Source organism: Ciconia boyciana, chromosome 2 (assembly GCF_034638445.1).
Source record: "Ciconia boyciana chromosome 2, ASM3463844v1, whole genome shotgun sequence".
In the NCBI taxonomy this organism is placed as follows: Eukaryota; Metazoa; Chordata; class Aves; order Ciconiiformes; family Ciconiidae; genus Ciconia; species Ciconia boyciana.
Window position 1 is genome coordinate 22,735,507 of NC_132935.1, and position 26,175 is coordinate 22,761,681.

At 35.1% G+C, this 26,175-nt stretch overlaps 1 protein-coding gene across 10 annotated transcripts in view; it reads right to left on the reverse strand.

The window, feature by feature from the left end:
• RIMS2 (regulating synaptic membrane exocytosis 2) overlaps positions 1 to 26,175 on the reverse strand; it is a 494,921-nt gene that overhangs the window by 429,143 nt on the left and 39,603 nt on the right. For all 10 annotated transcript variants that reach the window (XM_072852067.1, XM_072852057.1, XM_072852056.1 and 7 more), the window contains exons 2-3: positions 1,013 to 1,045; positions 529 to 615 (exon numbers count right to left, since the gene is read on the reverse strand). In XM_072852067.1, the coding sequence (XP_072708168.1) occupies positions 529 to 615; positions 1,013 to 1,045 (120 nt within the window). The remainder of the gene's footprint in view (positions 1 to 528; positions 616 to 1,012; positions 1,046 to 26,175) is intronic.

A 26,175-nucleotide genomic window follows, 5' to 3' on the forward strand; every position in this document is an offset into this window, starting at 1 on the left:
GACAGAACCAAGATTTCACCTATATCTGCTAAAGTTTTGAAACTTTACAGATATTTTAGAAGCATGGAAAAAAATGAAATGACATTTTCCTGGTCCTTAAAAAGCTCTTCAAACATATTATGTAGATTTGTATAGCATTCTATGCATGACCAATATCACAAATACCATGCATGTGCATAGACATGCTATATATAATACTACATGCCTTATCATTCCAGCTCCTCACGCACAGAAAACTCATCACTTCACTGGGAGTTTCATGTATGGAGCATTTGCAGAAAAAGGCAAACAGAGCAGTAGTAACTCCTCAGACTGTATTCTAATGTAGTCACTTAAGTTACTGATAAGGAGACTACAACCTGATTTTCAGTTTTCCCTTTGCAAATGAGGGGTCAGAAAGCAAATGATGTTAGCTTGTAAAATGCCCTCAGCAGGATGTTCTAAATGGGCAATTATTTTAAACATACTCTCCAGTATGTTTTAATGCTATACAGACATTACTTAGTCTACAGAGAGCAGCTTACTTACGTCTGGGGCTCCTTTTCATTTTGCTGTTTTTGCTGTGGTTGAAGAACGTTATTTACCAGCTCAGTGATCCCACTAAAGGGAAACCACCTGTTTAAATAAGCAAATAATGTGACTGAATAACCAATAAAACCACACTAGTTTAAATGTTTTCTTATCCAATGTTAATAGAAATATACAGACGGAAAAGCTAGAGCCAATGGGAATGTTAGCTGCAATACTAAGTCAGCCATTAAGGATGTAAGGGAAATAAAGTTTTACAGTTCACCAGTTCACAAGCAGGCAGCAAGAACCTACATCCAGCTAACATGTGGATGAAGTAAGAAGCTGCAGGCAGCTCTCTTACAAGCCAGTCAGGAAGCAGATGACAAACTACCTGCAGCCTATCAGGTATTAGTGAAAGCTAATACCATCAAAGGTGCAGAAAGCAGAACATGGCAAAGGTAGAAAAGTCAAGCCTACTGCATTTTTAAGATATTTTACTTACTGTGTCAGCTGTGGTTTTTGCTCTTCTTTGACCCTAAAAAAATAAGTTTGCACAACTGAGTGCAACATGTTGTAAAACAACTACCTTGAAGTTCTATAATCTGTATCACGTGGGCAGGAGAAAGTTCTTACTTTAAGTTAAAAGGAATTCATTTAATATTTGTTGTATATTTATATTAAATTGTATTCTGTGCTTATTTCCATTTAGGATTAAAAATGGGGAATGCCAAGTATCTAAAACTTTTAGTTACAAAATGAAATCAGTAATGTTCTATAACTGGCTTCCAATTCTTTGGACAGAATATCATGTTAAAACATTTCCAGCAATACATTCAGCTATAAAAGCAAAGGAAGGTGTTTTGTTTATGTTAACTATAATCTATTTTCTAATTTTTATTTACAATTAAATTACCTATCATAACTCAAGGTGAATTTATAACATGTAACATGCCATTTAAAATACAATATCCTGAACTAATAGATTAAAGGAAAATCTGCGCTATACTTATTAAACTACAGTGATGTCAGGGTCTGCAGACAATGTAACTCTGAAAACTAAGGAAGGAAAGATAATGAATTTTACTCTCATTAACATTTACTAGGACTTGCTAAAAAAAAATTTAGATGATACATACACTATGTCTGTATACTACTGAGTAATATTTGTCCATTGTCTTCAGGAAAATATTCTATCTGAAATACATGCTTCAATTTGAGTGAGCAAGCTGATGTTCTATGCAATTCTTCTCCACTGAACCCAAGAATGAAGACATATCCTCACAGGAATATTTACATTCTCTAATTGCAGAGATGTGTCTTAAATATCAAGTTAGGATCTAGCTTCCCTATATGTTAAAAAAAAAAAACAGGAAGGTTCCTAAATAGATATTCTGAATGTCTCTATGGAGAATACTCTCTTACCTAACTAAACAGGCAGTGCAGGCTCCCAATTTAAGCAGATGCTTAATGCTGGACAGAAAATTAAAGCTCACCAAAATAGATCCACATGTCCTCCATACAATATCACAGTGAATATCTCTATAAACAGGGTTCAGTGACTACACAAGAACTAAATAAGTGGACTCTAAGACACACTAAAAATTTTCCAAAATTCACTACAGAAAGGGAAAACTGAACATGCAGCATGGTTTTGCCCCTTGAGCACTTTAGAAATTTATATACAAAGAAATGTTCCAGTACCAAAAAAAAAAAAAAGGCAGATATACTCCAAAGTTAAGAAATATGAAAATAAAAACTTCTCATGCAGCCGCAATTCCACTCTACCATGCATCTTAATCATGTTGTCTTTAACCAAGAAATTCCATACTAGTTTTTCAACACAGGAAATTTAAATGGAGGGGTGGGAGGGGCAGGGAATTAAGGCATATCCATACTTTTTTCACTAGGCAGCTTAGGACATTTAATTCAGATCCCCCAACATTAAGAGCCTAAAAGCTCTATATGGTCAACTGTGAGAAGGAAACATTCCCAGACAATGATTCAGAGCTCCTAAGTCACATGCCTAGAGCTAGACAGTGTAAATATCACCTCCTTGGCAACTGGACAAAGAAAACTGAATATGCAGCTAATCCTTGGTTCCTCATATTCCTCTCCGTACATGACTCCCAAACATATTTACTGGACACTTTTAAATCATTAATTCATTGTGAATTTTTCTATTGAACTAAACAAAGGAAATCTGAGCGCTTCACATAATCAGATTACAATCAACATCTTTCCTTTGGACAGTGTCCATGATCAATTTTTTTCACATGTGGAACTGACATCAAAATAGATTAAGATCAAAATTGCAATAGCGCATACTAATTCTGAGTGTGCCGTTTGAAATCTCTGGTATGTTTTTTTCAAGAGGATCTACCATCTTAACATAACAGTATATGTTTGGTGACTTCAATTGCAGCTGCAAACCCTTGGTATTTTTTAAAATCTTACAATCAGATTTTTAGTTTAGCACCATTAAATACAAAACACTGCCCATTAGAAGACACTTTGAAAACCTGCATTTAAAATCATTTTCCCAGCATTTTACAGGAACACTGTGTTCTAAGTCAAGATATAATTTGACCCCACAATTCAAAATATATATCCTATGAAATAATCTTTTCTCCTCCTACAATTCTGTGTCTCATTCACTATACACTTTCCAACACTGCAGTTATGTGAGGACAACAGCGTCCATTATTATATAACTGTGACGCATTCCTTGAGCACCCTCCATACATTCTTCAGTCCCTGGAGTAAGCAACGTGACTTTATAACAACCATGGAGGGCAAGCTACAACTTGAAAAGAAATTATGAAAAAATCTATTGAAAAAAATAGATTCTACCATATGAAATTAAACTAATATTGATGTTGTGGATCAACAGGCCTGGACCCTTCAGGTGTACAGCACAGATATTTATCTTTCAAGGTCAGAGAATAGATAGAGATTCTGAATCTAAATCAGCAAACCACAGGCTAATGCCTCCTACTCTCTTTCCAAAAGACTCTTCAATCAGATGAAATTAGGAGTAGAAGCTGTAGTAACTGACAGAAATAATGACATTAGATGAAATACACAGAACCTGTTTTTAACACTGCTGTGGTCTAAATAGCTTTTTCTAGACAGAAAAGGACTGAAGAGACTCCAAATTCTTAAGCCCTGCCTACGTACACACACAGAGTTGTACTTCCTTTGGTTACAAGAACTGCTCTGCGTTTTACTGGATTGCGTACTCCCATATATATGCATTGTTTTCTCCCCTCCTTTCAAAAATCAGCAACTAATAATTGCTTAAAAGAAGTGGATTGACAGCTCAAAAAAACCCCAAACCTCCATTTACTCAACAGACCAACTGAAAAATCCCAGGCAATATGACTGCATTCTGCTTCTTCCAGACTACCTGTCTTCATTTTACCTTCCCACCTTTTTTCAATCTTATCCTCTCAAAACTCTGCCAAGAAAAATGCCAGTTCTAGTTATTCACTAGAAACAATTTCCGATTGATACCTGTTTACTAAAACCACCGACAGGCTCCAGATAATGTGTCTGATCAATAGTGACTGGGACAATGCATTCTAACAGTGCAGAATATTAAATACTTTACCACCTATATTCAGTTTTGATTATTTCTGTCATTATAGGAATTCACTCAACACTTTGCACAAGCACCAAATTAATTCTAAAATGTTAGAAGAGCCTGAAGCTTTTATCGCATTTTTTTTGCACAGATCATAACTCCATATACTGCTTCACTTGAAAACAAGCCAGGATTTTTCTACTTGTCAACAATAAAGAATTTTTGCACCTTGCACTTTGTCATCAGGAACCTCTGCCCTTTGAAACATTCATAGCACCATTCCTCTTGTGTTCCTCTGCAAGCCTACACAGTGCAAGTGCCAGACCCCTTTGATCTTTTCCAGGAGCTAGCACCATTAGGTTAGATCTCAAGTCTCAGTGAACACTTTTTGATGTTAGATCCTCTCCATGTATTAAAATGTCCTCAAAGATTATGGCTAGTCCCACTGGCACAGAGAATGAATAGAACAGAACAAAAAGAAGAGGAAAGAGAACAAGAAAAACGGAAGCAGGAGAAAAGGTAGCAAAAACATTAACATAAAAACTTTTCTTAGCCCTTTAAACTCTTAATACTTTTCTATTCTTAAATCTACTCCCATCAGTAAAAGCTCCTCTCTAAAATCTACCATGCCAAAACCATAAGGCGTTCTTCCCAAAAGATGCATTGGTCACAAGTAAACCAACAAGCACTCTGTTATCAGACCTCTTCTCCACTTTTACATACTTGGATACATAGCCACAAAAACATGTGGGCAGAATTCAGGTGCCTAAATCCATGAAAATGACCCATAAAACACATTCTACACCTCCTAGATGTCTGAAATGAAACAGGTATCTAGCTCTTCTCCAGTGAAGTCTGGGGAAATCCAGATTTCAGAATCAGCCATCCTTGGCAGGGATAAATATCTTAATATCTATCTCAAACCCAACAGTGCTCTCAAGATTCACAACTTTGCCATCCACAGACCTATAAACACAAGGAGATCTGATCTGCAGGAATAATCTGGGTGTACCTATTGTCTCCTGGAAACACTGAATTGAGCTTAAAGTATGTAACACTCTACGTCACTTTCATTTAAAAATGTTACAAGCCAGTAGCTACAGTCCTTTGCTCAGTAGCTTTCTATGCTCTCCTTACCACCTAACCACCTCAGTGAGGTGGTTAGAAGAGGATAGACTAGGATGGAAGATTTTTCTAGCCCTTTTGTTGAAGCTGAGAGGACTGGAAATCCTCAAATCAATCTTTTGTTTGCGATTCTGATTTCTAGCCCAGATGACAGTACAGAGCCAGCAGCTCTCTCAGGAGTCAAGATGCCAACACACAGTCTTGGAAGGGAAGACAGTATTCTCTCTCTCTCTTCAATAACTGTCTCCAATTATTAGCAGATTTGAACTATTCCAAAATCATTTGGTAATTAGCAAATGTCTTCTCAATGCAAACCTAGTGAAAAGCAAAGAATGAACACAGAACTATAAATTCAGTTTATGGATTTTAAGTTAGATACTGCTATTTCTTGCACAGAGGTCTAAAAATGGAGATACTACTAATTCATAGGACTACTGTGACTACACCACACTATACAGTATTCTGAAAAGTAAAAAAGATTATGCAGAAGCCAAGTCCTGTAAGTAGTAAAAAGAGGGTATCTCTCTGTTTGTGATGCTTGTGATAGTTGCTGTAAAAGTGAAAAATCTTATGAAAAGTCTGGTACTAACAAATGCCTATCAAGGAGATATTTTTAAAACCATTCTTTACAAGCTGATGCTTCCATCACCTGACCAAAGAAGTTCTAACCCATCTGAAAGGCAGAGACCTACATCCTTTAGGGCACATAGTTTTAAATGAAAGGCATTTCAAGAAAAATTCATAAGCAGATCAAAAAAAAAACCAACTTAAATTACCTTAATACACTAAATTGTGTAGGTACCCAACATAAACTAGATGAACAAATTTGTTCATGTTTTGTGGTAATACATGCTGCCTACCAAATGTCTGTCAAAGTCTGTAAAAACTTCAGGTTACAGGTAAATCCTTGCCATACTTACAAAGGAGAAGAAATTGCCCTTGCCATTAGAAATGTTTAACCAAATATCATTAACAAGCTCAGAGTTCTGCATTTTGTGGCTCATCACCTCCCTTCCAAAACCCTGATTAGACATTAAAGGAAAAGAGTAAAAAGGAGATCACTGTTGAATCCCTCCATGAAACTTTTCACAGATTAAAAATGCAATTACTAAATTAATACTTTGCAACAATCTTAAAAAAAAATATAGCATTACCCAACATGAACTGGGCTGAAGACTGCATGGGAAGCTGGTAAGGAAAGCAAAAGCAAGTGATTTCAGTCTTCAGCACTTTTAAAAGATTTTGATTAAGGTATGTAACTGTCTTTCTCAGGAATTTATATATTCCCATTCTCATAGTACAGGAACATCATAATCTTTTAAAAGTGTGTACCATCACCAACATTTTTTAATGTAGAAAAACTTCCTCCCCAATATACCCTGGGAAATGGCACTGAAAATAAAATAGGATTTAAAAAAACAATGATAAAATTCTACCCCCCTTGCCCTCTCCTTTCCCCTTGCCTCCCACTCTTTCTCACCAAAAATAGCATTCAGTGTGTAACTGTATCTAAACCACTGTGGGGATGCCTGTTCCCTTGGTCTAACCAGGGACTGTGCTGAGAAAGGGGGAAGATTATCAGCTCCAGCCATGTTCAGAGGTTTCCACCACCCTGTCTTAGAGTGCAAGGTCCCTTAATGTATTTTCCTAGATTGCCTGCTGTGGACTTTTTATTTTCTTTTTCTAAATCTTTGTAACAGTATCCCAATGATATGCCCTGCACCAAGTGGCAAGCTTTAAAAAAAAGGATTAGTATTCAGTGACTATCTGCTCACACATCAGAAGTCAAGATATATGACACATACACAATACATAACTTTGTCTGCACCCACTCTTGACAAAACAGTGGAGTTAACACAGTCACACAGTCAAATATGTGTAGAATCAGCTATTTCCTTGAAAGAGGGCACCTCTACAGATTAATTTAGTTAAACTATGTAAGTACATTTAACTCCAAGAAAAGAGAGTTAAAGAAGTTAAATATAAATGCCATGTCAATTGGATAACTGTAAAATATTTACATATTAACTGAATTGATTCTCTGCATTGATTATCCTATTGATACTATAAGAACATTCACCTTAGAACATTCAGCTTAATTATTTTTGATCAAATTTAAAGTCTTTATTTTACATGACTGCTCCAAGTTTTTTATTAATTTAGAGAGTATAGGTAGTTGAATTAAGAAGGATCATATTTTGGACAATAATGTATTTTCAATGGAAAGATTTTCCTAAAGAAGTGTGTAGGTGATTTTCCTGACTAATTTTGACCTGTTTGTAACAAAAGTATCAGCAGTTTCCACAAAAACACCTCCAAGATCAGTAGCTGAGAGGTAACTGGACATTTGATATTCATGAACAAGCAGGTGGAGAGGTTGGGTACTTGGGCTAGAAACAATACCTGTAACACAGAATAAATTTAAAACCTATTTAAATCCAAGCTGAAGAGGTTAAACATCCCTGAATTCCAAACTGAAGTGATGTTAAAGATATAAGAGAAACAACAAGAAGACACCATACACACTTTACGGATAAGCACAGACCTATACATGTTCCTGCATAATAATAGTCAAGGCTGAATAAGCTCCCTGCATGAACCTGAAACGAACATCACCCATAAACATAATAAAGTCTGTAAGATTAAGACTACTCTGACATTCAGATGATAATTAGAGGTTTTATCAAATGTTCCAGACAAACAAGTCTCAAAGTGAAATTTTGACACTAATATTTTAGAAAATATATACTAAAATGTGGTTCACTGCAACTGAAAACACAGTGCTCAACAGCCCTGTACTTTCAACTCTCACACTGAAGAAACTGACAGTATGTTTTGATTATTTCAGAACCAGCACAATAAATCAGACTCTGCTTATCTTAGGATATGAACTCTTCGGGGCAAAAATGTTTCCTATTATTTGTTTCTGGAGTAAGAGATAGAGACAGTGACTACAGCTACAAATGAAAGCTCCCACACCTCTCACACATTTCCTAGCTTGGTCAGACTTTTTCCTTTCTGTTATAGTGTTGATAGTAAAACCATAAAATGAGTGTCAAAATCACAAATCAGCACATAAGAAAATGACTGTAGTACAACTGTAATAATAAATAAGTACTACACTGAATGGTAGCCATTATGTTATGTGCTGTTCCAATAATTAATTCACGGATCAATGCTCTCTTCTGAAGGTTATCCAAAATTGCAAGCAGGAGGCCTCGACCAGGGAGGTGATATTAAAAGGTCAATGTTAAAAATCTAGTGTTTGTCCAAACCCACCACATTGTTTGAAATGGGCTACTGTGGCTTTTTCCTGTATTTAGCAAACAAAAGAGTATTTTGGTTATCACAGAGTACGTGGGAATTTGTAACCATCAGCATTATAACTGGTTGCCATGTGGAATATGCCAGCTGCTTCCCACTTGGGTATCTTGCGTCTGCTGAGGGAACGAGGCATGTACAAAAACTAGGAAAAACAGAAATTATAAAGCAATAATTAATAGAAAGTCTTGTATCAAGCGAAGTTGTCAAAGAGGGGCAATAAAAATAGCTAGAAGACAGTAGCATTATTCATCCTGTATAAACAATGTTAACATAAGAAAATATATTCACTGAAGAAGTGTCTTCCAGTCTTAAAGTTCCAGAAGTTTTTTCCAGGTTGTCACATTACCAACTTTCTTGAACTAGGAGTTTCACCAGTCTGATCTTCTCTGGGTATATTATCCATTACCTGTTAGTTGTTCACCTCTGACACCATATATAATAGCTGCAAGACCAGACCAGCTAAGTTGCAACATGTAAAATCAAAAACTAGCCTGGGTTAGAAATGCAGTAAGAGCAAAAAAAGATCCAATCAATGCATATGAAGGCTGTCAAGGGCAGCAGTTAAAAAGAGCAAGCAACTTTTAAGGAGTCCTTGAGCCTTAGTAAATATTTCTTTAACAGAAGTTTACCTATTCAGTTTCTATTGGCTCATTTAAAGAGCAGCTAGTATTACATAATTCTTCACTAGAATGAATTTCCAAATCCAATTTCAAGGACATGAGATACAGGTAAATACCTCCTTGAATTTAATCAGTAGGTTCTGTCAGTGGACTCCTTTCTAGACAAAAAAGGCTATGCTCCTACAAATATCCATTTTCTTCTCTTTAAGAAGCTACCTTGCGAGACAATAGTTTAATCATTTATCATCTGTCCTGCAGTGTATTTGGTCACACTAATGTCTCTCTCACACAATCTGAAAAGCCCTGACTTTCCTACAGTGTCAGTGCTCATACCATATACAGGCTGAAAAGCCTCACATGGGAGCCTGATACTTCTTCAAGGCCTCTACATAAGCAGCAACTACCTTCACTCAGGATGTTCAGGGTGTTCTAAATTATGTTAACAAAATTCTAGCTGATTAAGCTTTAAAAACATGTATATCTAAGTTCACTGGAGAAAAAAAGAAAAACACAACAACGTTTTATTTGGGTTTAATTTTTTCTCTCCAATTTAATAAATGTTACTCTCATGAATCCTGCAGATATGTGGATATTTCAGGCAGGTGATTTACGGAGGAAAAAAATATTCAACCTAAAATAGCAGGAGTCAAATCAGAAAAAAATACTGGACTTCCCTCTCATTTTCAAAGAAGGGACACAGGCAAAATTGTCCAATTGTCACGTAAGATTTGTTACTGAGTGCAATTCTGTGTAATTATGGGGACCCCATAGCAAGTCTCAGGTGAGACCTGGGTTGATAAATGTTTGAGTTACATATATGTAACTACTACAACCCAATCTCCTAACAAAGATTAATTTTTGACAGCTAGAATTCATTTGAATGTATCTATTTTAAAATAAAATTGAAGAAAATTCTAATTATCTTTTACTTTATTACTGGTTTTAATTTGAATTTAGCCAGGTTTTGGTTTTGTTTGTTTTCCTACATTTTTAAGAACAGTAACACACAGTCAATTGGAAAGAAAATTTTCCTCCAATACAATCCTTAAGACAAATACTCTACTCTTATACCTCACGTTACTCTAAAAAAATCAAGTTTCACCATAGGAGTGCTGGAATAGCAATTCTTAGGTCTACCACCATAATCTCTTCTATTCTGTGTAATAGAAAAAAAAAATGTTTTATAGTCTTGCCTACAGGATGTGTGAAACATACCACAATAGCTGCATTACAGTAAACCATAATTTACTTCTGGAAATGAAGATGACTATAACATGATGACTGTGAATTATATTGTCTTGTTCATGACCAAAATACAAACATTTACCAATATCATTGATAGTAATAAAACATGCATAAATATACCCCAATGTAACATACAAGTTTACAAGACCACTCAAGCTTGAGTAAATCTGTAATCTCCATGCACAATTTTACCAGAGTGAACTTCAGTAACAGATAATCAAATAACATTTTAGTTGTTGTCCTACTCTTCTTTTTCTTAAAAAGACAAAAAAATGCCTTTTTTTTTTTCCAGAGAAAGGTCTTTCTCTTAATATTTCATTCCATTTAAATGAAAATTTTAATAATAAGGATTTTTAAGGGATATTTATTACAGTATCTGGATTGCAACTTTCCTTATTTAATGTAATTTCCATTAATTCTATATTGGAAAGATGAGACTTTATTTTTTACTTATGTTTCATTCTGTTTTGCAACTAACTGAAATTCTCAGGGAACTCATAAAACAAAGCAGAAAGCCTAATTTTAAAACTGATACAAAAGCTAGGATACTGAAATCAAAAACATTTAATCCCTTTCCAGAGCATTAGTTGAATTCTGCATAATATATTCTAAAAATTCTGCAAAAGAGATGGCCTCACAAGTAATAAATGTACAGACGTAACAATGTAAGTAGAGTTTCATTTTAGAAAAAACTACTCCAAAAAAGCAGTTCTTGCTAGAGGTTTTGTTGTTTGGTTTTTTTTTTTGCTTCTTCAACAGTAGATGGCATTCCAAGCATCTCCTGCAGAAAGTGCTTTCCTAGAAGCTTGTACTGTCACCAGCTGCTACAGTGAAATATGCAACCCTGGGCTCAGCTGCTAGCAGGTGAATTAAATAAAAATTCATTTTAACTCCGTAATTAATTTGAAATGCATTAGTAATTACTTTGGTCTTGATATGTTATTTTGCCTGTTAAATAAGGATTTTATAACATTATTAGCTATAGTGTATTCACCAGGTGAAAATCATACACACTAAAGAGCTTAACAACTACACAACAGATAGTATTTCTTAGACTGTGACATTTAATTGCATGAAATGGATTCAGATTTCTTCCAGAGTGCAGGCAATCCTAGAGAAGGATTGCTTGCAGAGGAAATAACAGGAACAGAAATAACAAATATCACTAATTCGTTCTTCTTGTTCTCAGCCTCTCCAAAATCAGCCTTACAGAGAGCCCCTTTGTAGGGCAGACTTATGCCCTGCATCCACTCATCCATGAAGCTTTGAATGACTATCATATAATAAACAGTGGTATCGGCAGTGTAAGTACTTCATCAGTAAGGCCAGCTTACTAAATGGCATGAAAAATACAAGTTCCCTACCAAAAATGAAACAGAACACAGCTTCTGCTATGAAAACAAGATTAGAATCTAAGATTTAAATAGGAAATGAAAAACCAGGAGAAGAAAAATAAATGAGAAATACAACAGTAATGCAGAGTCTATTGTTCCATACAAATTTTGTGACAATACTGTCAAATAGATTTTTTAATCCAATAAAAGTGTTATTCTTACTGACACAAACTTTACTGTGCCACCTTCTTGTTAAAGACAGAAAATGTAATTACATACATCTTAAATATGGCCATGATAATAGCCAGTTTATCAAGAAATCTTCATTTTTGCTGATTTGCTGTTGCTGTTCACATAAATCTTGAGAAGTGGAAATTATATTAGTAAAGACAATTTTTTAAATACATTCTGAGCTAATAATTCCAATATTCTTAAGACCTTCTGTTATGAGAATAAAATATAAAATACTGTTTTTTTCTGATAATGTAATTAGATGAATAAAAATATAAATGGGAATAATTTTAGCTCAGCACTTTGAATTCACATATTCTAAAGAATTTATTAGTTTATATCTGGGAAATCACTGGAAATTACTGTGATGTAATTTCATCTAGCCGATACATGAGATATTTGAGGTAAATACAATGCCCAGTTTACATGCTACTGAAAGAAAGTACAAGTGGTTTTCTTTAAATACAGATGTTGTCTGCTGATTCATTTGATGCATGGAAGAACTAGAATCATAAACAGAATATCATTATAAACTGTCTGCAGAACTAGTTATAGTAACACAGTTTACAATAGTGGAAATGTACTTTTCCATTGGTTTTATAAGCCTGAATCAATGTTCCACTAAGAAATAACAGGTATCAGTCTATTTTTTTACAGAAAGGTTTGCTATTTCTGTCTACCTGTCTCCTTTGATCAGTACTCTGTTGGGGTTTGTTTGCTATTTGCATCTTTATTTTAAAGTGAATTAAAGTTAGATAATACTTGGAACTCACCAAATTTTTCTAGACTTTTCTGATTCTTTTTCTGAGTCGCCTTGTCTTGTACTCGTTGTATGAATAAAGCTGTCCTAGTCTGAGGAGTTGATTTAAATTGATAATTTTTGTGGAAATTTTTATTTCTTATGTTGTACAGATGTATTTACAACTAGCAAGCAAAGTGATTCTAATGCTTTATCACAGATGCCAATTAAACTGGAGTGTTGTAATTGTTCACAGTTATTTTTGTCTAGTGACTAGGCATTAGGTTCAGGAGATGAACATAATCCAATACTATGAACATAGCCAGATTTGAAATTACTGACCAATTTGCATACATACACTCCACTCTCTCTACAGTTAGTTTCAATTTTTAAGTTTTTAAAACTATGTTCAAAGAATACTACCTGTCTTAAGAGAGGAACTGCTTTGGTAAAAGCATTCTAAACAGAAACCAACTCATCTGGTCTAATTCATTACTTTCTTAAAAAAAAGAAAGAAAAACTTTTGCAGAACACATTGATGAGATTAATCTTTAACGATTTTGATTTTTTTGGCCCGGAACAAAACTTCTTTCAAATAACCTCTATATCACAAATTGCACACTAAGCAGAAGCTTAAAAGCATTTAAATCATCTGCTATAAAAACTAATGAAAATTATTTCTTTCACACTAAGATGTAAGGCCCTCTGATCAGAAATCCTTAGCCTTTCCAAAATATCTTGTTTTGGCTGAGAATACCAATAGATTTAAAAGCTATAACTATTTCATTTTGATTCACTTTCATTAACTCCTGCCACATATGAACCTCTGCAGTGCTCAGTGGCTCAATCTAACTGAGACATTTCTTGGCTGTGGTTTTATTCAGCCTACTAAAATCTTGCTACACCAAAATTTGAGAAGTGCGATGTTTGGGGTCCATTAGATTTGATGTTCCAGAGCACAATGCAGGTTGATGAATCAGGCTGTACTAAACTTCAAGGCTGTAGTAACATCACATATTTATTTTCTCTTTGGTTGTTAATTTCCTTCAGTGTCTTTTTACAGGTTATTCAGCAAATTGGTTTAATAGCCAGTGAAAAAATTCTTAAATTTAATCTCTCTCTGCATCGTAGAATAAAGAATGAAATGAGAATCTGATCAGTGTAACTATTCCCATTGCTCAATGAAAGCAAGACACCTACTCTCTAAAATAGGATCCAGGAAAGAACTCTGGAATCCAGAAATGAGAGACCATAACCAAACAAAAACTGTATTATTATTTAGTAAATTCTGTGTTTATTTCCACTCCTTTAATTGGGTTTCATAGAACAACTACTCACACACAAATATAACTATTCCTCTGAGCAAACTATTGAACCTCTGAGATCTTACATAAATTATAGCCTAAATCAACAGAAGTTGTTCAAACATTTAATTTAATTCTTCTTCTGGTTCAAAAATATATCACAGTGGTTCTTGAAAGTAGTACAGACGTTTCTGTAAAAATCAAAATTCTCTCCCAGAATTGGTGAAAAACTTCAATCGTGTGATTACTTTTAACATATTTTTTTTAATACATAAAGAAAGTATAACTGAAACTGTAACAGTCTTACAGTTTTCTGTATGACTTAGCTTTCTTCTATTTTTTCCTAAGATTAACTTTCCTAGTCAGGCTGCAAAACATCCTCCAACAGTCAGAGGCAAAATCAAGTGTCTAGGTTGCTAGCCTTTAAACCTTTTCACCAAATACCAATAAAAAATTTAAGTGTACAATTAAAACATCATACTCTAATTAAATAAAACTATAGTATTCTCTCAACAGTTAACATTTCAATGTTTACTCAACACCTAAACTTCCTGAAAGGATGTAATGTCTCTTGCGTGGCATTATAAAAAAGAATCTGCAGTTTGCCCCCTTTGTTTTCTGTTTCCTTGGAATGAATTTAGGAACCAATTAAGAACCCAGAACCCTCTCCCTGACATAGATGTTATCTGGAATGCTCACTACTTCTTTGTGAGAGTTTGGATTCCAGAAACTTAGGATTGGCCATAATAGGTTAAAGGCACTAGTAGAGGGCAGGCAGGGGTAGAAAAAAGGAACTTCAGTTCCCTCAGATCTCACTTTCTTTCTCCAGCAAAACTACACCTGTACTAGAGGCATAAATGGAATGCTACCTATAGAAATACTTATCTCCGTGAGCGTCATTCTTCATAAACATATGTTATTCAAACTCCTCTGTGAAGAGAAGTTCTAAATGCTTAATTACAGAATTCTGAATCGCAGCTTTGGATGATCATTTAACTCCTAAGTCTTTATTGTAATGCAGACACTCATTGTTCTCATTTCTAGATAATTACAAGCATTCATTCATGTCTGTTTGCAATTAGGATGCATTTAAAATGAATAGAACTGCCATTCATTAAGACACTATATATAAATGAAAATTAGTAAACACAAAGTGACGTCAAAAACAGCCCAGACAATAGTCTTATGATTTAAAATGTAGCACATGCTAAACATCCTTGAAAAACTCACTAGTTAATACATTTTGGAGAGCTACAACACTAATATCAATTTCTAATTGGGAGTATGAAACTAAATTTTGTAAGTTCAGTATTTTCTTAAATCCACATTAGTAGTATAAATGAGAAGTAAAGGCAACCTACAGAAAACAAGTTTGAAAGTGATTATCAAATTCATAAATTAGTGAATCTGTATGCTTCTGTTTTGTAAGGAAAATACTACGCCCTTTCTTCTGAGGAAGGAGGTACATGCATTTTTGCTTAAAGAGACAGTGAGAGAGAAAAAAAATGTACTTCATACATGAAAAACCTATCCAAAATCACCAAAAGGAGCAGAGTTTTCAAAACTGCAGAAATTACTGATGGAAGGATGAGTTTACTACATTTCAGCCATGGTTATTCTCATTAGTCATTGTCTATCCCAAGTACAAGTTCAATACACACAGTCACGTGTGAGGGGCAAATGAGAAAACAGTGCATTAAATACCTTAACATGTAATAAAAATTAGACCTACTACCTTATATCTTGTCTGAATCTCCCAAACTGCAATTCAAGCTCAATACTTCTTGTCCCATCATCTACTATGGGCATGAAGAAGAGCAGCCTTTCATTTCTTTGAATATCCTGAAGTTCCCCTCAGTCTTCTGTCCTAAAGCATATCAGATTTGTTCAGCATCTCCTCCCGGCATGTTTTCTACAGATCTCACCTGGACTGCTGTCAACTAATCCACTGCTATTTTGAGCTGCAGTTTTCAAAACTGGACACATTCCAGCTCAGCATTTCCTGGTGCTGATTAGAACTCAAGGATTGCCTCACAGTTTTGTAGGACATAGTAATGTTTATGCAACCTATGATGGCAAATACCCTTTCTGTAACAACATGGGCAATTAAAGTTCATGTTCAGCATAAAAGGCAGTTTAAAGCCCAGATACTGCACTTGGGAATTGCTACCTGATCACTTGCTAACTTCAATTTAAATGTATGCTTACACCTAAGCATAGGACTTACTGAATAATGTCCTTGTTGAATATCATTCAATAATTTTAGACCGTATCTCTAATTTGTCAAAATAATTTTAAAACTCTTTTCTAACATGCTTGTAAGTGCATCCTATTCCATCATTCTGGACATTAATGAATGCGCTTGACAACTTCAGCAAAGTTTCCTTTGGTACATCTTTCCGTTTAGACAGAAAGCCATCCACAGATACTAAGTAAAACTTTCTGACTGTTACTCATTGGTACCTATTACTATTCTACAGCAGTTTTCTCTACATCACCTGCCCTGGCTTGCTTAGGAATATGTTCTGCAAGACGCTATTAAAGCCTTCCCCGAGTCAAGATATGTTATCTATTGCTACTTTTCTGTCTACAGAACCTGATACCTGTTGCAGAATTAAAATGATTTTTTGACACGATTTGTTCTTGATAAATCCACATTGTCTGTTATTTATTTCTTTTTTATCTTCTAGATACTTACAAGAACTTTGCTTATTTCTTCCAGTGTTTTTCTGGGAATTAAAGTGGTCTGATTCAATTCTAATACTCTGGCTCTTCTTCCACCCATGCCACCCCCACTTTTTAAAGGGGTATTCTCTGTTTGCTCTTTTCTAGTCTTCTCTAAGAGCATATCCAGAAAAGAGATTCCTGCAGATTTCCTCAACTTCTAAAATAGCTTAGAATAAAATCCACAAGACTCAACTAATTAGTAATTTTATTATTACTTTGTGACTCACAAACACATTTAAATTCACAATTTGAGAGACAATCCTAGCATCTCAGTTAATTAAAATACTACTCTAGCCAACAGAAACCAAAAACCACTTTCTAAAGCCCTGTCTATTCTGGCCATTTGCTCTGAATACAAATATTAGTAGAAAATCTAATCTTGACCTTCTAGAGTCAAAACAAGGTATAGAATATCTGTGACCGCTTTTAAAATTTTTCTCATTCCCATTCCTGAAAAAAAATGCAATGGTCCTGTCTAGGTACTGAACACTCTCTCCTAGCGTTAAAACACTTGTATTAACCAAAAAACAAAATTTAAAACTGTATAATACTTTTGGTCAACCGTGTCTTGGAAAGCACAATGGTTTCTTACTAGTACAGATGATCCGTATTCACCAAAGACAGAGAAGGTTCATCTAACATAGCCCTGCCAGGCCTGTCTGTGGCACTGCTTGCCTGTATCCAACATTCCAGATTTTTTTTAACTTATCTGGCCTGTTCCCCCAAGATCTCAGGATTCTTAGTCACAGCTGAATTCTTACTTGAAGAAGTGACCCTGATGGAGAACAGAAAATGCACAGAGAGATGGATGTGCTTGTCACAGCTGCAGAAACAACACATTTTGAAACGGAGCCCTACCTATAGTCACAATTTTTTCATATAGAAAATAGTATGCTTCTTCCCCTCAAAAGACACACCAACTATAAGGAGAAGAAGGACCTAAGTAGCTAAATTGAATCCCAAAATTCATGAACAGGGTATAAAATTCAAATTTTTACTTAAACCTTTCTTTCCAAACAAAGTACAGCAAAAGAGGGGTGAAAAGAGTGACCAGCAAAATTGCAATATTAAAGAGTTCTAAAAAGGTGGGCAAGAGTGGCATGAGGACTGGGGAAATGTCAGTGAGACCTGAGTTCAAGATTTTTTAACCTTATTGGAAAAGTGATAAAATCAGTAACTTGATTTGAATCTTATCAATTTCTATATACACAGGACACATAGACACTCTTAAAGAGTGTTTTGACTGTGAAGCTTGTTCACCTTCTCTTCCACTTTGGCACTCTAGCTCCTTGATCACCCAAAGTGTACACATATTAGTTTGCAGCCGGGTCCATTATGGCTGAACCAAGCAGTCATCTTGATGCAGAAAAAATAGCTATGAATGAGAAGATAATAAAGATTGGTCTGCACAGTGAATACAAGTACCATCTGGCTTGGAAGCATGGGCTTGTTTCCTAACATATATAAAAATACAGTATCGATATAGACTGAAAAATTTATTCTCAAGGAATAGAAGATGGGGGGGGGATTAGAACAAATATGCAAATTTTAAAAGGTGAGGGTTTTTAAATATTGACATTTTACAACAGTAGTGAAACGTCACAATTTTAAGTCAATATTGGATGCATTTCTAAATATGTTCTATTTCAATCTCACTTCCTTGAGCGTGATGCAATAATTGCTCAAAGAGATTGTATTACATATGTGATGGATGAAGTCAGACCGTAATAGTCCCTCCTTTGACTTAAAAACCTACTTAACCACTCTTCCTTTCTCTTATTAGGCACTCAGAAATTTTCCTATGTGTGTGAATCCAAACATGCAGCCTTTTTCAGCTGATCACCCCTCTCCAAGATAAGCCATCATGTTATGTCCTAATCATATATTATTAATAACCATTGAACTGAAAAGTGAGATATATCTGAAATGAACATTATGTGAGTATTTTCACAGTTGTGTAAACATTTTTAACAAAGGATAAATAACATGCACTGAAAAAATAAAGGCTGCATTCTATGCACAGGGCATATTTTAAGTTAATACAATACCACCACACAAATTTAAACTTATTTCAAATGTATACTATACAGTTGATATTTAAATAACAATTAATAATGTTATCTAAAAAGACACAGGGTTTTTACGTGTCCTTTTTGCTCATGCATCGTCAAACAGATTTCTGTAGTTTGCATAGCTAAAACTATAGAAGTCAGTTTTTTAGTTTGCCTAAAATTATTTTTTCAACATCTCTGATAATAGCTGTAATACAAGCAATGCTAAAAATATTGCAATATTATCTCATTGACTGCAGTGACTAAAAAAAGTAGCACTGTGCAAAAAAAAAGGCTACATTCAATAAGATTAGATGAAACTATAAAAATATAAAATTACTAAGCTTCAGAAGGAGAAAATAACAAATTCTTCCAACTTATGTGAAAAATTACCTTCTTACTTTCTGGAGAATTTGTATACAGTGACTTATAATGCAGCTCAAAGAAAAGATCATACCTGGAAGAGAAACACTTAGAAAACAGAAGTGTGGAAGCAACCTCATTTCTGTACAAAATAAAAACACTCTGGACTGACCTATAAAAAGCACATAAAATTACTACCTAATTAATTACACATAATGTTTTTTACTGCTAATACAATGCTGCAGAATAACACTGATTTGCAAAATGTTCTTAGAACAGAAAGCAGTGATGGAAGTACTCTGCTTTCTTCCACAGTTCTCAGAAGGAAATAGCAAGCTCTTTTGATTTCAATAAAATGGCATTCTATAAATAAAATGTATTTATATCTTTGCAAATAAGCACAAGAGTTACACTGATCATGGCTTTAGAAATCTTGCCTAATTTTTCTATGATGCTTCAAAGCCCAGCTTAGCATCTGGATGTGCTGATTTTTATCACTTATAACGATAACAGGGTTTCGCTACTTGAACAGGATCTCTTCAGGAATGAAGAACAGCTGGTGGAAGCTGAACAAGATGAAGTGAATGGGCAGAAGAGACCACTTTGAAATGTTTGTATCCCTATTTTGTTGAACATATATAACCTCAAACTGTCAACTCAGTCAAATATTTAAGAATTCTCTTGGAATTCCTCCTGATAATGGCCTACCATACAGCACCTACAGCTGTTTTCTCCTTTCCTAGCTTGTCAGGAGATTCCATTTCATCTTTATGGGTGCCTATATCAGCTGCTATTATCATTACCTGTGTCAACCACAGTAATGCAAAATCCCTCAGCAAGAAGCTATCAGCCATTATCAAATTCCCCTCTACATTTTTCCACCATAACAGCTGTAGCCTAGTTTTCTACTCTCTGCATTGATTTTTAACAGAAGAGAGTGTCAAGTGGAAAGTTTCATTTCTTATGTTCAAAATGTTCAGCGTCTTGTGACCAACATGTCCAGGATGAAGATCATGGTCAACAATTTCACTCCTCAGGCATAATAATGGTTTTAATGCACATGAAAGGAGACAGAGCTTTCCTACAACAACCCTTGACTCCTAAACCACCCTGTCTTTTGTTCTAGCTGCAAGGTGCACTGATCTCATCTCTTCTAACTTGAACACAAAGAAATGTACATATTTTAAAAAAACCACCATGTTAAAATAAACCCCACTAACTGCACATGAAATTCCCCCCCAGGGAGAGAATGTGAGAGAACAAACCAAATGTAACAGATGTTAGTCATGTCATTTAATGCATGACTGAAAGACTAAAGATACTATGTTGATGAGGACAACGTAAGAACCTCTGCAGAACATAATGGGATTAGCACTTCAGTTTCTATTGTTAAAAATGAGGGAACAGTGTAAAATAAAAACAAAGACAATTCTCTTTTTCACATTTAATTAAATTGAAAACTATAGAATGCTCAACAAAGATGCTTCAGAACTTCTAATTTGCTATAAAGCCTGCCAAAAACCCAGAAGACTATGATTCAAAATTAACATCAAATCAGCCACAGATGACACAGCACCGTGGTCAAACTGATCGATAATAATAATACGTTATGTGTGATGTCTTGTATTGTTCCTGTGCATGATTTCAGAATGTAAATGGAGAGACTTCATTATAAACACTACACAAACTAGTTACTGAAACCACAAATGAATGTGAAAATTCCTGTAATCATTGTATTATTAATGATAGGTATTATCACAGCAGGAAAAATAATTATTGTGGACTCAGACTTCCTTTAAACAAAACAGGATATTTGTTCTGCACATCACTGACACTAGCTTTGAAAAAAAGCTATAATTAAAAAAATATTAAAAGTGACATCTAAAAAAAATCTATAATAATTTTATTTATTGGCAGTTACTTAAAAACTTCGGAATTCAACCCAAACTCCCATAAAAGGAGCACTTAAAGTTTAAATGTGTTTAAATATCATTTAAAATATTTGGAAAATGCTAACCACTTTCCTAAATACTAGTTGAAGTTAAGAGAATTATTAAAGAAGGTGGTCAACTGATAATTTAAAAAAAAAAAAAAGTATGATATGCAAACATATCTGTGGAATGGCCAATGTAGTCTTTCTGTTGTGAAATTTCACGTAGACAGGAAATGTAAGCTATTTTCTATAAAACGGAGCAGAATAGCAGCATCTGTGATGACACTGTTATAATTAACATATTTTATCTTAAATTGTCATCTCCACAATAACTATACAAGAAATATATTCTGGTTGGAATGTCAATGACTACTTAAAAGTTATATAGCTCTTTAAATATAAGTCAATTGATTGTGGATACTTCAAGAAACAGAGTAACTGCCCAGTTAGCTTTCCAACAAAAATTATTATTTCTCAGCATGATGATAGCACATAGAGGCCCCAGACAACTCCCTCCTACCACTTTTATGTTAAAGTCCACACATACAGCAAGAGAGAGCTGGAGAGCTCTGTTTTCAAGTTGAAGGTCACGCTCAAAGACTGCAAATGTTATGAACATGCTTAACTTTACACAAGCCTCTGCACAGGCAAGGACTAATGGCAAGATTTAGTGACTACTGTGTTGCATTCTTACAAGGCCTAAAAAGTACCCCAAGAAAACTATTTAAAATGTCTAAATTATGCACTAAGTACAGTTAATGGAGTTAAGTATCCTCAAAACAGAATCCAGACACTTGAAAAACTGACAAAGAAACTGTACAGACCTAGCCAACAGAAGGAAAAGCACACCACTCTTCTTAACTTCTCTCTCTTCCATGAATTTGGGTACCTGACTGAGGCTTCTCTACACATTTGAAATTATGTGCAATAGTACCATGAATTGTCTTTTCATAGAATATTCTTGGAGAAGTCAGAACAAAATTGAATGGATTCATTCTTTTTATAAACATGGTATGGATCTGGCTGGACAACAGATTGTCCAGCCAGAAATGAAAGTAACAGAATGGAAATTTCACACTCCCAGATGAAGACTGTACCTGCAGGGCTACAGAGCCAGGCTCTCCAGCTTGCTTTCCTGTCAGCCTCTGAGGTTTTCTGCAGTGGGTGCATAATACCATAGGTTCAACAGCTGGGATAATGAATGTCCTGTCAGACTTCTCACCTAATTCTTGTAGGAGGTGTGAGTCTCAAACATCCTGGGCGGCAGGTTATGGAGCAAATCCTACTGGAAGCCATTTCCAAGGACAAGAAGGTCAATGTGAACATGCCTGAATTACGTGATTGCCTTCTGTGATGAGATGACTGGCTCTGTGGTCAAGTGAATGTAAAGGCTTTTGACCCAGTCTCCCATGGCATCCTTATAGCCAATCTGCGGAGACATGGACTGGACAAGCAGATGAAAAATTGGTTGGACTGCCAGGCTCAAGGCATAGTGATCAGACATTGAAGTCCAACTGGTAGCCAGGAACTAATGATGTTCCAGCAGGATCAATCCTGAAGCCAACACTGTTTATCTTTATTAACAACATGGATGGTGTCCATCACCAACACATTTGTGGATGATACCAAATTGGGAAAGAAAAAGGGGAATCTGTCAATATATCTGTCAAGGAGGGCAGGGCTGCTATGCAGAAGACATCAAAGGTCTGGAAAAATGGCTAACAAACAGGAACATCATGAATTTCAACAAAGATAAGTTGAAAGTACAGCATCTTGGAAGCAACTCATGGCCCAACTAGTTAGAAAGCAGCTTTGCTGAAAAAAGACATGGAAGTCCTAGTGGAGAAGCTGAACAGGAATCCTCAGTGTGCCTTGCAGCAAAGGCCAACCACATCCTCGGCCATATTTGTAGTTTAGCTAACAGGTTGACAGAAGCCATTATTCTCCTCTACTCAGCACTTGTGAAACCACATCTGGAGTACTGTGTCCAGTTTGGGGCTCACCAGTGCAAGAGAAACATTGACACACCGAGGTAAGTGCAGCAGAGACACCAAGATGGTCATAGGTCTGGAGCACATGATGTACAAAAAGTCACTGAGAGGCTAAGTAGTCCTTACGAAGAGAAGGCGGCCGAGGGGAGGTCTTAGTGCCTAATGGGGGGCACAGAAAAGATGGAGCCAGACTCTTCTTGGAGGTGCCCAGGTATAGGTCAAGAGGTGGCAGACAACTTGGAACATGGGAAATTCCAACTATGCGTAAAGAAAACATCTCGTATTTTAAGGGTGATCACATACCAGAAGAGGTTGCCCAGACAGATTGTGGAATCTCAGTCCTTGCAGATGTTCAAAATTCAGTAAGTTCCTAAACAACTCCACCTACTTGATCTTGCTTTGAGCAGGACCACTAAATGACCTCAAGAGGTCCCTTCCAACCTGCATGATCTTATGATACTATGAAATGATCTTCTATTGTCTGGGCTTGTATTCTGACCACCTTCTCTCATTCCCTTATAAAAATGTAAGATGTTTTCAATTAAATATAGCCACATTTGCCGTGTTTTACGACAGACTCAAAGCCTAGGTATTCATAAGGTGAGCTCTGTATCTCTGACGATGCTCAGACAGAGTTTAGGAACTTCTCTGACTAGTTTTTGTATTATGACAAGCTGAATCTCCTGTTTCTTCACGCTAAGACGCTTCTGTGTACGTGCTAGTGCCCAAACTTAGACGTGCAAGGAGCTTTAGAACAAATACCTTGTTGCATAGGCGATGGTTAGACATATGTCAGAAGATAAACTTCTTAGACATATGGATCTTACATATGTTCCTAAGACTGTGAGTAACCTTAGCAATTCTAGAGATTATTTACTTTACTAAAGCTAAGCATGGCTGTTCAAGGCAAAGCAGCACATTAATTGTTCATTGCTAGTATCAGTGTTGTTTTGATTCTATTTCAAACAGAAATGGCTCATTCTACAAATAAGTATCAGCTCCACTTTTCATATTACATGTTATTCTGTCAGCATTCATTACACTGCCCATTCATTTACAATTCTTAATGCAGTTTACAAGAGCAAACATTTGAATGAGAATTCAAAGAAGCTTCTGTACAAATAACATTTGCCATTTTGCTAAATGATAGATAAGTACTAGTGTAAAAAAAATTAATTATGATTTTCATTTAAGTAAATACTGTCTAAAAAAGAGACAAATTATTAATTTAGCTTTGTCATCTGAAAAGCTGAAACAGCAAAATCTATGCATGTTCCATTTTTGTGACTGTTGGAACTTATTACAAAATGTACTAGCTGTAAAAAAAAAATAAAGAGGGTAATAAATATTTGTACTGAAATGTGCAAACACAGTTCCTGTAATTGTTCTTACCTAAAGCAAAACACGTATACAAGCAACCATATCAAGCAACACGACAGGTGGTTTCTGACAGATGCCACTGATCCTTGTTTAATACAGAACAAGCTGTCACTAAGTGACAAAGTGAACATAACATTCCTAACATTTGCTTTTTGAAGGATTTACGACAAGTAGCAACAAAAGGGTCGGCTACTTTCATTTTAAAATTATTTTTAATATTTTCAAACGTACTGTACAAAAGGGGTAAATTCATCATCTTGATGTTCATGGATATCAAACAGGCATTTCCTCTTCTTGAGTTCACAGAAGCTCACAGAAGTTATCTAAAACATTTCAATGAATTGAAACATAGAAGATGTCTTCCTTTCTCATGGAAAACAAGAGCGCTACAGTTTCAACAGTTGTTTCACCATGAAAAGTCATTCAAACCTGGGGACTAAAATAAACAGGCAAATGAAACATGCCCAGGAAGTGTGCATCTGGACAATATCTATGAAAGGGTATGTTTCACAACTTTTCCTATTGGCCAAAAATTTGAAAAACTATATGCATACATTAATACACATTTGGAAGACAAGAAATCATGTGATGTGTATTGACAATAGCATGATTACTAGACATTATCAGCATTTCTTTTTAGTTTTACAACAAAAGGAGACAAAGTCTGCTAGCCCTCAAACCACAAAGTTTAACATCCAAAAATAAGGGGAAGATATAGCTCACTAGGTATTTCTAGCTCTCATAGCCAAAGTTTTTAACACAGACCACTACAAAAATTCTACAATCTGTTATATAGAAGTTAGACCATATGGTCATAATGCTCCTCTTTAGGAGGAGCTCCTCATAGCTTTAAAATCTATGACTGAACATTTTAACTATGAACTGTTAGGATGCATGCTGAATTAAGTTTAAGACAGCTTGAAACATTTTGAGTAGAACTGACCAGTAACAGCAATTTTGAATTTCTTTCTGAAGACAAAGCCTTAAATGTCACATTAAAAAAAGTTCTTAACGATGTCAAATAGGGACTATTGTTTCATTAGCATGACTTTTTAAAATAGGATTAAAAAGCTTCTATTCTCTCCTACAATAGCAAGTCATTCTTCATTTTCATGATGATTTAGTGATCACATACAAATACACCAATCTTTCAATATGAATCTAAGAGAGAAGACTACTTAGAAGTAATGACACTGGTAAGTAGAATATTTACAAGTTATCCTAAATAAATAAATCAGCACAACTATTCCCCTCTAAATGTTTGGTTGAATTAACTTATTTCTATTGAATGTTTTTAGTTCCACTAAAATGTATTTATTTTTGCTTTGAAAATCTTTATATTATGAAGTGGAAATCAGCAACAAAATTGAACAACCCCACTTTTAGTAAGCAATTATTACACTATATATGATTAACTTATACATTCTTTTATTCTTCCTTTTCATTTACATGTACAAAAGTAAAAAGCAATTCTCAAGGTTGAAAAAGGTCAGCTTACACCAATGCAATCGCGGTTTTCTCTATCTTGAATAGGAGGTTAATGTGACAACTTTCACAATTAAAACTGTGGGTTAAGAACAAAAAGCTTTCTAATTTTAACACTAGTTTACAAAAGAGTCTGTCAAGATTTGGAAACCTAAACTTTGACTTAAAATACCAGGTGGGTTATTGTATTGGAAATGTGCTTCTTGAAGTCTCTGTTGGTCTGTCACTGT